Genomic DNA, 12,400 nt, shown 5'->3' on the forward strand with positions numbered 1-12,400 from the left:
GTTTTCTGCAGTTGACTAACCTGATTTCTGACCTGTCCTTGACATTGAACCTGACACATTAAAAAAAACAAAAAGGCTAATGATAAGTTAGAGCAAGTTCAATTGAAGTTGCAGCATGCAGAGGTTACAAAGAACATAGTTAATAAAAAAAACAAACATGAATGCAGTTTGACTTGATTCAGTCGTACTGGTGCATTTTATTCACCTGCTCTACCTTAGGCCTGAGCAGTTGATTAACTACCACCTCAGCCTGCCTGACTTGCCTCAGTGCTCCTGCTCTGAAGCCCGTCCGGTTACAATTAAGGGTAAAGGTGCAGTGTTTCCGCTCCTGGATCACACTTGTATCTTGAGGTCTTGGCTGTCAACCCTGGAGGAGGTCCAGCCCGGAGGGAGGAAGGCGATACAGAGAAGCCTGACTGAGGGAGGCCAAATGTGGGTCAGTTTAATGTTGACTCACCTAAGCTGCACTCTGGTACTGTAACACACTGTAAACAGGCTGTTAGCAGCAAAAAACACAGACAGGTGACAAATAAAAGGAAAAACGTGTAAACCTGAAACCAAATGATCCGATACAGTGTGTCTGAGTGACACAGTAACATGATGGAAATGTTAAATTGAGCATAAACCCTCAGTGAAAACGGGAAAGTTAGTTAATACCTATACTTAATCTCATAGGAAGTGTGTATCATTTATTATGGTATGGTTAGGTGAAGCAGAGACAGTGTTTAATTATTACAGTAGTTCCCAACCCTTTCTAATTGATATGCCCCCACAGCCAAATAAGATAAGCTCAACAGTTCCTTTGACCCGTCTTTAATATTCCAAATGTGTTCACTTAAATTCAAAATTATTGATTATATAGAAGTGGATCTTTTCACATTTTTAATTTAAGTGATACTGGACTTGTTAATGTTTAGGCTTGTCATTTTTTTCTTTTGTACCGACACTTGGAGTTAACACCAGTTATCCATTTATTTCAGTAATTTCATTTGGTTGGGATTACTGTGGTGCATTTTTAATTAATTCTTAATGTAGTTCAACCTCTTTTTGTCAGTTAACAGGAGCAAAACTTCAAGGAATTAATGAAAAACAACACAACAAAGTAAAATAAGAGAAACCAAACATTACCACATTTTCCCCAAGAGTGCCAAGTTACATTAAGTGTCTCTGTTCAGTGACGGTCAGTGGAACAGGCCTATAAAATACAGCGTCACTAAAGACAGGTCTGAGAAACAATTTTTAAATAGGCTAGAGAGAAATGGTTCTTAAAAACAAGACTACTCCTGCCTCAAACTATTCAGTCATGTGTGCCTTTATATAGTCCATATCTATATATAATAGCAGTACACTACTGTTTGATCAGCTCATAATAATAATAATAATAATAATAATGAGTTTATTTGTATCAGGGACAATGTACAAAATAACATTAGTCTCAAAATGAGAAGAGATGCTTTGTACCGGATTTAGCTTACTAGCTACTTTCCATCCGTAGTCCCACGGCAGGTGAGTAAGGACAACAAGAAGGTAAAAAGTGTCAACATACAAAACAAAACAATCATCTATACACATGTGCATACACACACCCACTCACACATCACAAACACTCAGGTACAAAACATATTTCATAACAGAGGGAAATAGGAACATACAGGTATTAAAATATTACATACTTTGACAAAGTTGTAAAATCATTTAGGCTTAAGATTAATGCTGACAAGTCTGATTCCTTAAGATCCATTTTTTGAGTTCACGAGAAAAAACGTTGAAGTCTGTGCAAAGTTTCAGGTTGGTTGGAAGATTGTTCCATGATTTGATGGCTTTAAAAGAGAAAGCGGATTGAGCAAAGGCAGAGCTACACTTAGGGATGTTACAATCTCCACTTGAGACAGATCATTAGAGGTACTAGCTAACTAAATAGCATTTATTAGCATTGTTAGCTGTCTAGAATTAGCCAACAATTAAAGTGAGCATTCTGGAATAAGACAACCTTGTAAACGGGCATTTGTGCTATTATAACAAATTTGACAAGTCTACCAATTCATTGCTCCCAACAGTTTGTTAGTTGATGAATGATTATCCTGCATGTGTTGTACTCATGTCCAAATATTTTCTTACAGTAAATTGTTTGTAAGGTGTATGTCTCCCCCCATGTTAACCCAATGTTAGTGATGTAGCTGTTTTGTTTCAAAGTACTACCTACCCTGTACTTCCAAAAATAATATAGTTTATTTCTCATTTTCTCCTCCTTGTTCCCTATTGTGTTGTTTTCTACCTCTGCAACTATATTTAAGTAGCAGAAGAGAACAGGAAGTACTTCATCAGTACCCAATTCTTAGGTTAGAAGTGTTATGAAATCCTGCACTGGAACAGTTGAGCATGTAAGAGATGTCAGGGTCACATGTCAGACATGTGGTTTGTGAGTAAAACACATTGAACAATTGTAGTGAGGGTTCTTTCTATTTGAAGTTCACTGTATCACATTTACATTTCCTGGACTCGCTTTGCCCCGTCTGTTTACCACCTGTTCCCTCCCATTGTAAGCCGACCTGGGGAAGAGGGAAAGGGAGAGAGGGAGAGGAGGTAAAGTAGGTGGTGTCCACCTGACCAGCTCTAGCCATGCATCATTAATGGACATACATCATTGATGGTGTCCGCTGCCCACAGGTGGAGCGGTACAATCCCCTCTGCATTCACCCCCCAGGGCCTGTAGACATACAGATCCAGGTCTTTCCAGTATCCGCTTTATCTGCTTGATATCTAAAGCGACAGTCCATGTGTACCAGGATCAATCTAGTTTAACTTTGACAAGACATTTTCAGGTAAATTCTCCTCCAGGTGTGACACAACATTTAGAGACCAATGAGTGGCACCACTGCACCCCCAACGGCTGTGCTCGGCCTGGGTTTGGACGTCAGTGGTCGGTGGCATCAAAGAGCCGTCCAAAAGAGCAGAGCTTTGGTCCAGACCTATCTGCTCACCAGCTCTGTGCACCCTCCACCCACAGCAGGAGGAAGCAAGGGGACCAGGACCCCCGTAAGGCTGCCCTCACTGGTCGCTACAGCCAAAGGGCCCCGCAGGCGAAGCAGCATGGCTCGTCTCAGGTAAGCTAATGCACACAAGACTTCAGCTGAAGGACCAGAAGGGTTCAGTTTGTATGTAGCTCCAGTTTACACGTGAGTCACTGAACAAAGCATCTGTTTCTCTAAATAATTCCTTTTTTCCTGTGGAGGTCATGTCTGGAAACCCCAGATTTGCAAAAACCCCTGTAGGATTTCATCTTTCATGTCTTTCCCTAACCCTAGCCTAGTGCTTTTTAAAGCCTAAACTTAACCAGGTCTTAACCGCAGCATTTTCACAATTTAAAACTTTGATACAAGAATATTTTGAAGTGGCTTGCGAGAATATCTCAAATCTAGGCTTATTTACACACAACCACCTTGGTCTGGATCAGACAAAAATGACAAAATCTGAGAGATGTGTTAAAAATTATTTTCATTTTTCATCCAGAAAATCTAGAAAAGTCTGCGATTTTGGAAACACCTTTAGAACAGCAGTAAGTTTTGTTAAACAAAATAAATGGGTATTTATTATTTATGTTAGCTCAGTGACTCAGATGTAATGGTAATACAAGAGAAGTAACCATTAGGGCTGGTGCACACAAGAACATTTACAATGGAGGGAATGTGGTTAATTTATTTAATGTCTCTGTCAGTAATTCTGACCCTAATTGCCCTGATTTGATAAAAACCCTATATATTGGAGTAAAATTAAAGGAATACTTCATCCTCCAAATGATTATTTGCATATCAATTACTCACCATGTGTTATATTAAATTGGTGAAAAAAACGTTGTTTTTCTTACATGCCTCTATAGTGAACGAAGAATCCAAAACCAGAGAAAAATCTTTATGAATTGAAGTCATATGGGGACCACAACTGTCTCAAAACATCTGCTGACTTTTCACATTTTCACTAAAACTGTACAATATAAAACTCTCCTGCATAAACAACACAGGCACATTGCTCATCCTTGTGTGATTGTTTACTAATGTGACAGTAAAAATGCAGTGAAAATGCAAATGTTTGGGAAGTGCTGAGCATACAATTGGATAAATGACACTTGGATTATACTGCACGAGTTGTGCGAGAGTTTGTCAACAGATGTTTTGATGTACTTTTGCTGTTTTTTGCTGAATGAGGCCTCCTATGACTTTATTTCATCAAGAATTTTTGGATTCTTTGTTCACCATGGAGTGAGATGAGAAAAAACAAATGTTTCTTTCCAAATTCAATGTAACACAAAGTGAGTAACTGAAATCCAAATGATCATGTAGGGGGTAAAGTATCCCTTTCATAAAGGGTGTGGATCACAATGACTTGGTCTGAAAAACTGTCAATTAATTACAAGATTAAATGGAAACTATACTGATAATTGATTAATGGTTTAAAGCCAAAATGCCAAACAAAGCCTGCTTCTTCAGTGTAAGGATTTGTTGATTTTCTTTTTGATATGTGACAGTAAACTGAATATCTTTGGATTTTAAACTGCTGGTGAGACTAAAAACAATCTGAAAACATCACCCTGGGTTCTCCAACTTCAGTGATGTGAATTTGTTTTCCTATAGTTTAACATTTTATATGATTAATTGAGATAATGCAGGACAACCACCCTTCCACCTGGCTTAATCTTGGCAAGGTGCTGTAAACATCAATGAGTCCAAACTGGTGGAAAACAGAGTGAAACACTGCATACAAATAATAATTTAAAAAAACGATAACGAGCAAATCTTTCTGTCTGTGATTGTTTGTCAGTAATGATTGTGCTTAAATGTTTTCTATTTATATTTAATTTATTCATTATTTGCATGGGTTAACGTGGAGCTTTTTCTCCTCTAAACTGACAGGTTGTTTACAGACTGTTGACTAAGGCACACTTGTGATTTTCATGTAGCTATATAAATAAAACCTGACTTTATTGAGAACTTTTTGTATTAAATGACTTAAAAATAACATCAAAACATCTTTTAAAAAAGACTAAGACAGGCCTGTTAGTGATAAATGACACCAGGTGCAGATCTTGCAGCAGCTGCAGCGTCGCTGCATGTTTGATGTGATTAATCACCTGTATGTCATCTCCACTCTCACATCTCCACCGTCTCTATTCATTTCAGCAAAAGTGCCTGTCAAAGCTTCAACGCTTGACTGGAATTACACCGTAATTGTTTCCTCTCTGGTCCGTCCCAGTTTGATAGCATAATGTAGGCCAATTCTTTACCCCCCCTCCTGGTTTGCTTTGAGTACAGAAGGCTAGGGACCAGTGTGTCATAAATCTCAGGTGTGGAAGCCGATCCGTCGCCTGATGCAACACCCACACTGGCTTCACGCACAGGAGGGAGAAACCTGAGCGAGGCACATACACACACTTTAAGCTCTTAAACACAAACACACATGCCTCCCTGTCTGACAGAGTATTTGATGGCCTCCACTCACCCAAGCAGAGCAGGTTTTGAATAACCATCAAATAGATGAGGAGGAAGAAGAGGAAGAGTTCTGATGTGTGAATATTTTTGTTTTGTTAGACATGACGGTATCAGTCTGTTAGTAAGTGACTCCACCTCTTTGGTCCAGACTGGAAAATATTTCAACACCTATCTGATGAATTGTCACTGGATTTTGTACAGACATTCATGGTCCCCAGAAGATGAATCATAATGATTTCCTTGATGCCCTGACCTTCCCTCTAGCACCGCCATTAAAAACATGGGATTATTGTTTGGCTGAAAACTACTGGATGGATGGCATTGAAATTTGGTACAGATATTGACGCATTCCTCAGAATGATTGTAATGACTTTGGTGATACCTTCACTTTCACCATCAGGTGAAATTTGTACTTTGTCCTATACTTTGGTTTATGGCTGAATACCTGCAAAACTAATGTCATTGCTATTAGCCTTAGCTGTACTTTGCATTTAGTGCTAATTGCATGCTAACATGCTAAACTAAGATCATGAACACGATAAACATTATTCTGGCTACATATCAGCATTTTAGCATTGTCTTAATGAGCATGTTAGCATGCCAGTACAGTCTCATGGAGCCACTAGCATAGCTTTATACTTGTAGTTTTTTTTTTATTTGCCATGCTTGGTCCACCTCTTTCGTCCAAACTGGAAAATATCTCAACAGCTACTGTATAGATGGACGAACAATTTGGTACAGACCATGGATGTATGAAGAGGACTGGATACAGTGTTTTAGGCAGGGCCCTGTTTAGCCCTATGAAAGCTGCTCAGTGGGGTATGGGGCCAAAAAAAAAATCTTTCAGTTTTGTAGCTCTTCAAGACTTTGCAAATGTTATCGGACCGAATGGGTACAAGTCACTTTGTAGGGGCTGTGATGCTCAAGAAAATGTATCCACTGATTTACAAATGTCTCTTTCACAATGTAAGTTAACAGGAAAAAGTATTTTTGGGCCCGATGGCATCATGTGACGGATGTAATTCCACTATTTGGCCACCATGAAAACTGGCTTCAAAGCACAGCGCTCTTTCAGGGGGCCTGGTGCAGGCATTTATATAGAGTGCTGCAGGACTATGTCCTAAAACCCAAAACTGAGTTAGCATTTTAACACTCCCAATTCCCTCGTCTTGAAGTCGATGGGTTTTTTGAATAGGTTTTTGGTGAGATGACTGAAATAAGGACTGTGGTTAACACAAGCTTAACAGACTGTCATGTTTTGTTCTACGACACAAAATACATCAGTGAATAGCCCACTTGTGAATTTTGAAGCCTTAAGGTGACTCATAAAAAGATGGCTGCTAGCAAGCTTTCAATTTACCAGTCCATCTATGCTGCCACCCTCACCTATAAGCATGAGCACAGCCTCACAGAGCAGCTGCCTTGGCTTGTTATCAACTCCTGAAAATGTTTTTGCTAATAAACAGTTGCTGTCTCCACAGCCTCAGTGAGCCGTCCCTCCTCACCCCAAATGAGAGCATCCTTTTCGAGGGATTCTCAAGCAACCGTCACCCCAGTGTTTTACAAAAGCGACCCCCACCTCCTCCACTTTCCAAGTCATCAGTCCTGCTCCCCTGCAAGACCTGCCACCCATCAGGGACCAGCCAGCCCCACCAGCAGCAGAACAACCAGCAGGTCCAAAGCTGCAGCAGACCAGCCTATATCCACTTCTCCCAGGCCATCCAGCCATCCACCAAGCCAAAACCAGCGAGACGTCATTCACACAACCCTGCCCTGAGCCCAGAGATGGTCCAGGGTGATCTCCGACCTTTAGTGATGCAGTATCGCAACTCACCGTCCCAGGGAGAGCCTTTGTCTATCATTGGGAAGCCTTGTCTCCCGAGCTGCAGTGAACGCCCCTCTCTAGCTGCAGGTTCAGCTCGCACTCAGCTTCATGTGTTTCTGCCCACAGAGGCTGAAGGAGAGGAGGTGGACAGTGAGTCTGTGGATGAAGGCTTCATGGACGAGTTGGACAGTAAGATAACTTCTCTGAAGCTCCAGCAGGGAGCATCAAAGACACTTACATACCACTAACACAAAATCTGCTGGTGTAGCACTATCTGACCAAAAGTATATGGACAACCCTGTTCACATACATGCTGTGTATTTTGGGTTTGTGACTATTTTTTTATGATTTCGGCTAGATCCTTTGGTCAAATCAAGGGAAAACTAAATGCTGCAGCAAAACCATGATATCTTAGACAATAGTGGGCCTCCAACTGTGTGGCAGCAGTTTAGGGAAAGCCCTCCTTCAACATGACAATGCCCCTGCAAAGCTGGATCCATAAAGACATGGGGTCCTGAGTTTGGTGTGGAATAACTTTAGAGTCCTGACCTCAACCCCATCCAGCACCTTGAGGATAAACCATAGACTGTATATAAAGATGGATGACACATCTCCATCTTCCCCCTCTGTACAAAAATGAAATATGGCCACTGGCATCTTGAGCTGGTGACCTCATTTGGAGCCAGTATCTGATTGATTTTGTCTCATACTTGTATCTGTAAAATACTAAAATATTGCTTTACCTGACTTGTTATCAGAGTTAATGCTAATAAATAACTTTTCTAACTAATCTAGGTCACTCTGTGTGGACAGCAAAATGTATTTGCAATATGTAAATTGATACGTTTCTTACCATCAACCAAACATTAACTTGTTAAACCCATTGTTTTGAAATTACACATTGAAAAATCACGTGTAATGTTTAAGCGTCCACATACTTTTGGCTGTATAGTGTACGTCTTTCAGTGCAGCCTGCACCTAAATATGCTGCTAAAAAGGTGATGCACTGACCATGGAGACAAATTAAAAACATGGATGTCACTCATGCAGATTTATAAGCTAAATTACAAAAATAATCCTTAAAATATATATATGAATAGTTTCTTATTAGACAAAATCTTTTTTATTTGACTTAGTAGACAAGGCTTTGGGTGAAGGTTAAGGTTCCTTGTTTCATAACTAAGAAACACAGAAATACATGTTGAGAGTTTCCTCAAAACAAATATAATTTTTTGTATATTATGTGGCAACTGTAAGTATATTTTTCATGTATTATTCATATGAGTGTGCAGACATTTTCATTGCTACCCTGCTCCTGTTGAAGTCATGATCTTACACACAGCTCTGCTAATCATGAGAAGAGTTTGGGTGTTAAAGCATGTGTGAACATAAATTCAGTATGTTGTGCAACTTGATGGAGGAAATATTTGAGAGAAAAACTGAGGCTGGGTTACTTCAATGTGACAATAAGTTATTAATAAATCTACCTTTTTAAACAGTGTCTGAATATGCAGTTAGTTGAAGTTGAAGCTGTACGTGAGGAGCGACTTTATGGTCATGTTGTTACAATTCATTTATTTTGTAATGTAATTCATGTAACTATTTACTTCCCAACACTGTGATGATACTAAAACTACTGATCAGTTAGTTTTCCAATGTCAGTTTTTATTTAGTTTCTGTCGACTCTGAATGAAGTGTGTTTTACATGTTAAAATACTGTTTATTTAAATGGAGTATGGTGGATTTGAAGACAGTGATTTTGGATCTGTTTCTGGTTAAAAAAAAAAAAAAAAAAAAAAAGATCTCACTCTTTAACAAAAAGATCTATCTCTGTAGGGATCCTTTCCATAAGCTTGTCAGACACAATCTGAGCCTGTCAGTGGCAACAGCTATCACTTTTATTGGACATAAATTGATAATGTGATAATGCCTGGAGTATTTACTTTGCAGCCTGGCCTCTGCTCTCGCTCAATACTGGACCAGTTTTAAAAAATGTTGTTCCCATTAGTTACTTAGACACAAAAACGTGAAAATAAATGCAAAGCAGTGCAACAGTGCAAAATTCATGCCAGGGTTTAATTTAAATAAATAATTAAAAAGGAAAAAACCTAAAGGCACATTTAAGGCACATCTATAATAGTATGTAGACTAATTAAGAATCACTGAACATATTCAGCTGGTGCACAACTTATAGATGGAAGCAAATGAGACTTTCCTTGTCCAAAGATCACATTTCAATTACATAGCCTACTTTACAGTTAAAACATGCAATTATACAGTTAATAAGGCTTTTTTTTTTACCGCTATTTCACTGTATTTATCAGGGGCATAGCACCAAATTCTGGGGCCCCTGTAGTCTATGTGGGCCTATCGCCCTTCCTCTGTTGATTTATGTCTCTCCATGCACCTTTTGATAAATCAGTTTAAATCAGTTTGCGTTCTGTCCCTTTCATCTCTTTTCTTTTTTTTCTGGAGCCCTAATTTCCGTTTCTTGGTTAAGAAACATGACAGTGTTGTTGATGTTCCAGCAGCATAAGCAGTCACTCACTTGGCTCTAGCTGCATTTATACCCCCTTTCCACCAAAATTAGCACATGTACACAGGTTGTTTAAACACAGGTAAACCTGCTAACAATAGGCCATAGACTCCTTTCCCATTGCCAGTAGACCAGAGCTGTGTATATGGCTCAGCAGCAGAGGAGTATGCCTTTCTGTGTGTGTGTGTGCGTGTGTGTGTGTCACATTCAACATCACAGACAGGCCGGAGAACAGGTAAACAGCTGAGAGGAGATGGTTACTTCTCTTTATATATCTCTCACTTATTTAGTCTCTATTTCAAACTCAGTGCAGACTAATTTGGATTGATGTTTGAGCGCTGCTTGGGCGGAGACGGACGGTGTTTTGTGGTAGCTCACATCTCACCAGTAAAGGAGCTAAAATTAGCGTGTTCACTCAGGTGTTGTGTTCCCATCAATGCTGTTCAGAGGTGGAGGCATTAAATACCTGAAACAACTACAGAGTCATAGGAAAGGCTGCAATCAGCATTCACACCCAGAGTGTGAATGCTGATTGCAGCCTTTCCTATAGCATTAGAAAGCCAGATGTTAGCGGGTGTTAGCAGGTTGTTTGTGCGATGGGAAAGGGTCTTTAGAATCCTGGTGCAAGAGCAGATTAAATAATTTAGCACCTTTAAGAGGTGAGCAGGGCCTCAGGGAGTTTGTACTATTTTTTTCACAACGTTCAGTCTTTCAGCTGATTTATTAAGCCAAATTTAATTTAGTTGTGGTACTAATTACATAGAAATAAAAAGCTGCAAACACTATTAATTTTTCATTCCAGGCTTTTCGAGGACCCCCCTTCCGTTGAGGCCCTGGGTAATCAGTCCCACTTTCCCCTCGCTATGATGCCCCTGGAATTTATGTACTTTTCAGAATCTTTGTAAAAAACATTAAAGGTTTGTAAACTTACACTTAGGTACATAAAATTTGGCAAGACTAATCAATAGATTCATGATATAGGGGAGACTGGGCATGGTTGTAACACTTTTTATCTCAGCGCCTATAACTCGCTAAATTTTTGTGTTAGAGCTCTTAAATTTCGGCCCAAAGTACCCTTATTTCGCGACTACAAATTGCATTTTTTTTCAACTTCTCCGACTATATCACAGGATTCATTAACTGTTGTCAAATGCAAGGAGCTCCATTATCACAACCTGCCAGACTACCAGGGTAACTTGTATCACAACAGCGGTAGTAACAGTGAAGAGTAAGAGTGAAGACATAAAAACTACACAATAACAAAAAGAAAACATAAAAAACTGATACATACAATATTAACCACTTCCTCTAAGGTCTAACGTGCTAACCTGTACCTGTCAGATGCTCAGTATTTCAAAAAAACTTTTGCAAACTGTGTTTCAACAATCCCCGCCCCTTTCAACCAGTGTTTAGCTAGCTGTAGCAGCATGGTGGTTTGAAATAATAAGAAATGACATGCCTCATATTTCACCCAAGAGACTAATCCCTAATCTAATATAAGTTACATAATTCTAATTTCAACAGTACCAGTACTAATCAAAATATAGACTTGGTCCAAAAAATTACTTTCATACCTGAAAATTAGTATTTTGGCTTTAAAATCTGCATACTTCTTCACACAGCTATGAATTTCACATGCAAGGTCGGGAAGGAAGGGGTCATACAATAAATGCATTATATGATTTAAGAGTAGACTTTTCTTTTTGCTAAAGCTTATAGTTAGGGCTGGCTCAGGCTTGCCTTGGACCAGCCCCTAGTTAGGCTGATGTAGGCCTAGTCTGCCAGGGGACCTCCTGATACACTGAGCTCCTTCTCACCTTCTCTCTCTCAGATTCTGAAAAGTTGGTAATTCTTCATTTGCTAACACTCATGTTCTGGTACTGCGTGTCACTAATTCATCTTCTTCTCCGGAGCCTTTGTGCGCCACCGTCTCGCAGTTTTCCTCAAATTGTGGCTACGCCTGGATTGTGGGTCATGGTTACGCTGCTGTCGTGGTCCTGCCTGATGCCTCCTACTACTCTTGCTGTTGTTATTAGTCATACTTCTACTATTATTATACACATATAACTATTATTGTCATATTGTCAAATATACTACCAAGATGCTGTACTGTTATTATTACTAAAATTAAAGTTATTGTAGCTATTGTCATTACTGTTTGTCCGTCTCACTCTCTCTCTCAATGTCTCATTTTGTTACAAGGATCACTGTACATTTATTATGTTGATGTGTTCTGTACAGCCATGGCCAAAAGTTCTGAGAATTACACTAGTATTGGTTTTTACAAAGTTTGCTGCTTCAGTGTTTTTAGATCTTTTTGTCAGATGTTACTATAATATACTGAAGTATAATTACAAGCATTTCATAAGGGTCAAAGGCTTTTATTGACAATTACAGTAAGTTTATGCAAAGAGTCAATATTTGCAATGTTGACCCTTCTTTTTCAAGACCTCTGCAATTCGCCCTGGCATGCTGTCAATCAACTTCTGGGCCACATCCTGACTGATGGTAGCCCATTCTTGCATAATCAATGCTTGGAGTTTGTCAGAATTTGTG

At 39.4% G+C, this 12,400-nt stretch overlaps 1 protein-coding gene across 1 annotated transcript; it reads left to right on the forward strand.

Annotated features, from left to right (window-relative positions):
* Positions 1 to 2,862: 2,862 nt before the first annotated feature.
* On the forward strand, positions 2,863 to 7,556 carry LOC126383567 (uncharacterized). Its single transcript, XM_050034080.1, has 2 exons — positions 2,863 to 3,104; positions 6,965 to 7,556. Exons 1-2 carry the CDS (start codon positions 2,863 to 2,865, stop codon positions 7,554 to 7,556), a joined length of 834 nt encoding a protein of 277 aa, XP_049890037.1.
* The last annotated feature ends 4,844 nt before the right edge of the window (positions 7,557 to 12,400 follow it).

Source organism: Epinephelus moara, chromosome 22, assembly GCF_006386435.1.
Source record: "Epinephelus moara isolate mb chromosome 22, YSFRI_EMoa_1.0, whole genome shotgun sequence".
NCBI lineage: Eukaryota > Metazoa > Chordata > Actinopteri > Perciformes > Serranidae > Epinephelus > Epinephelus moara.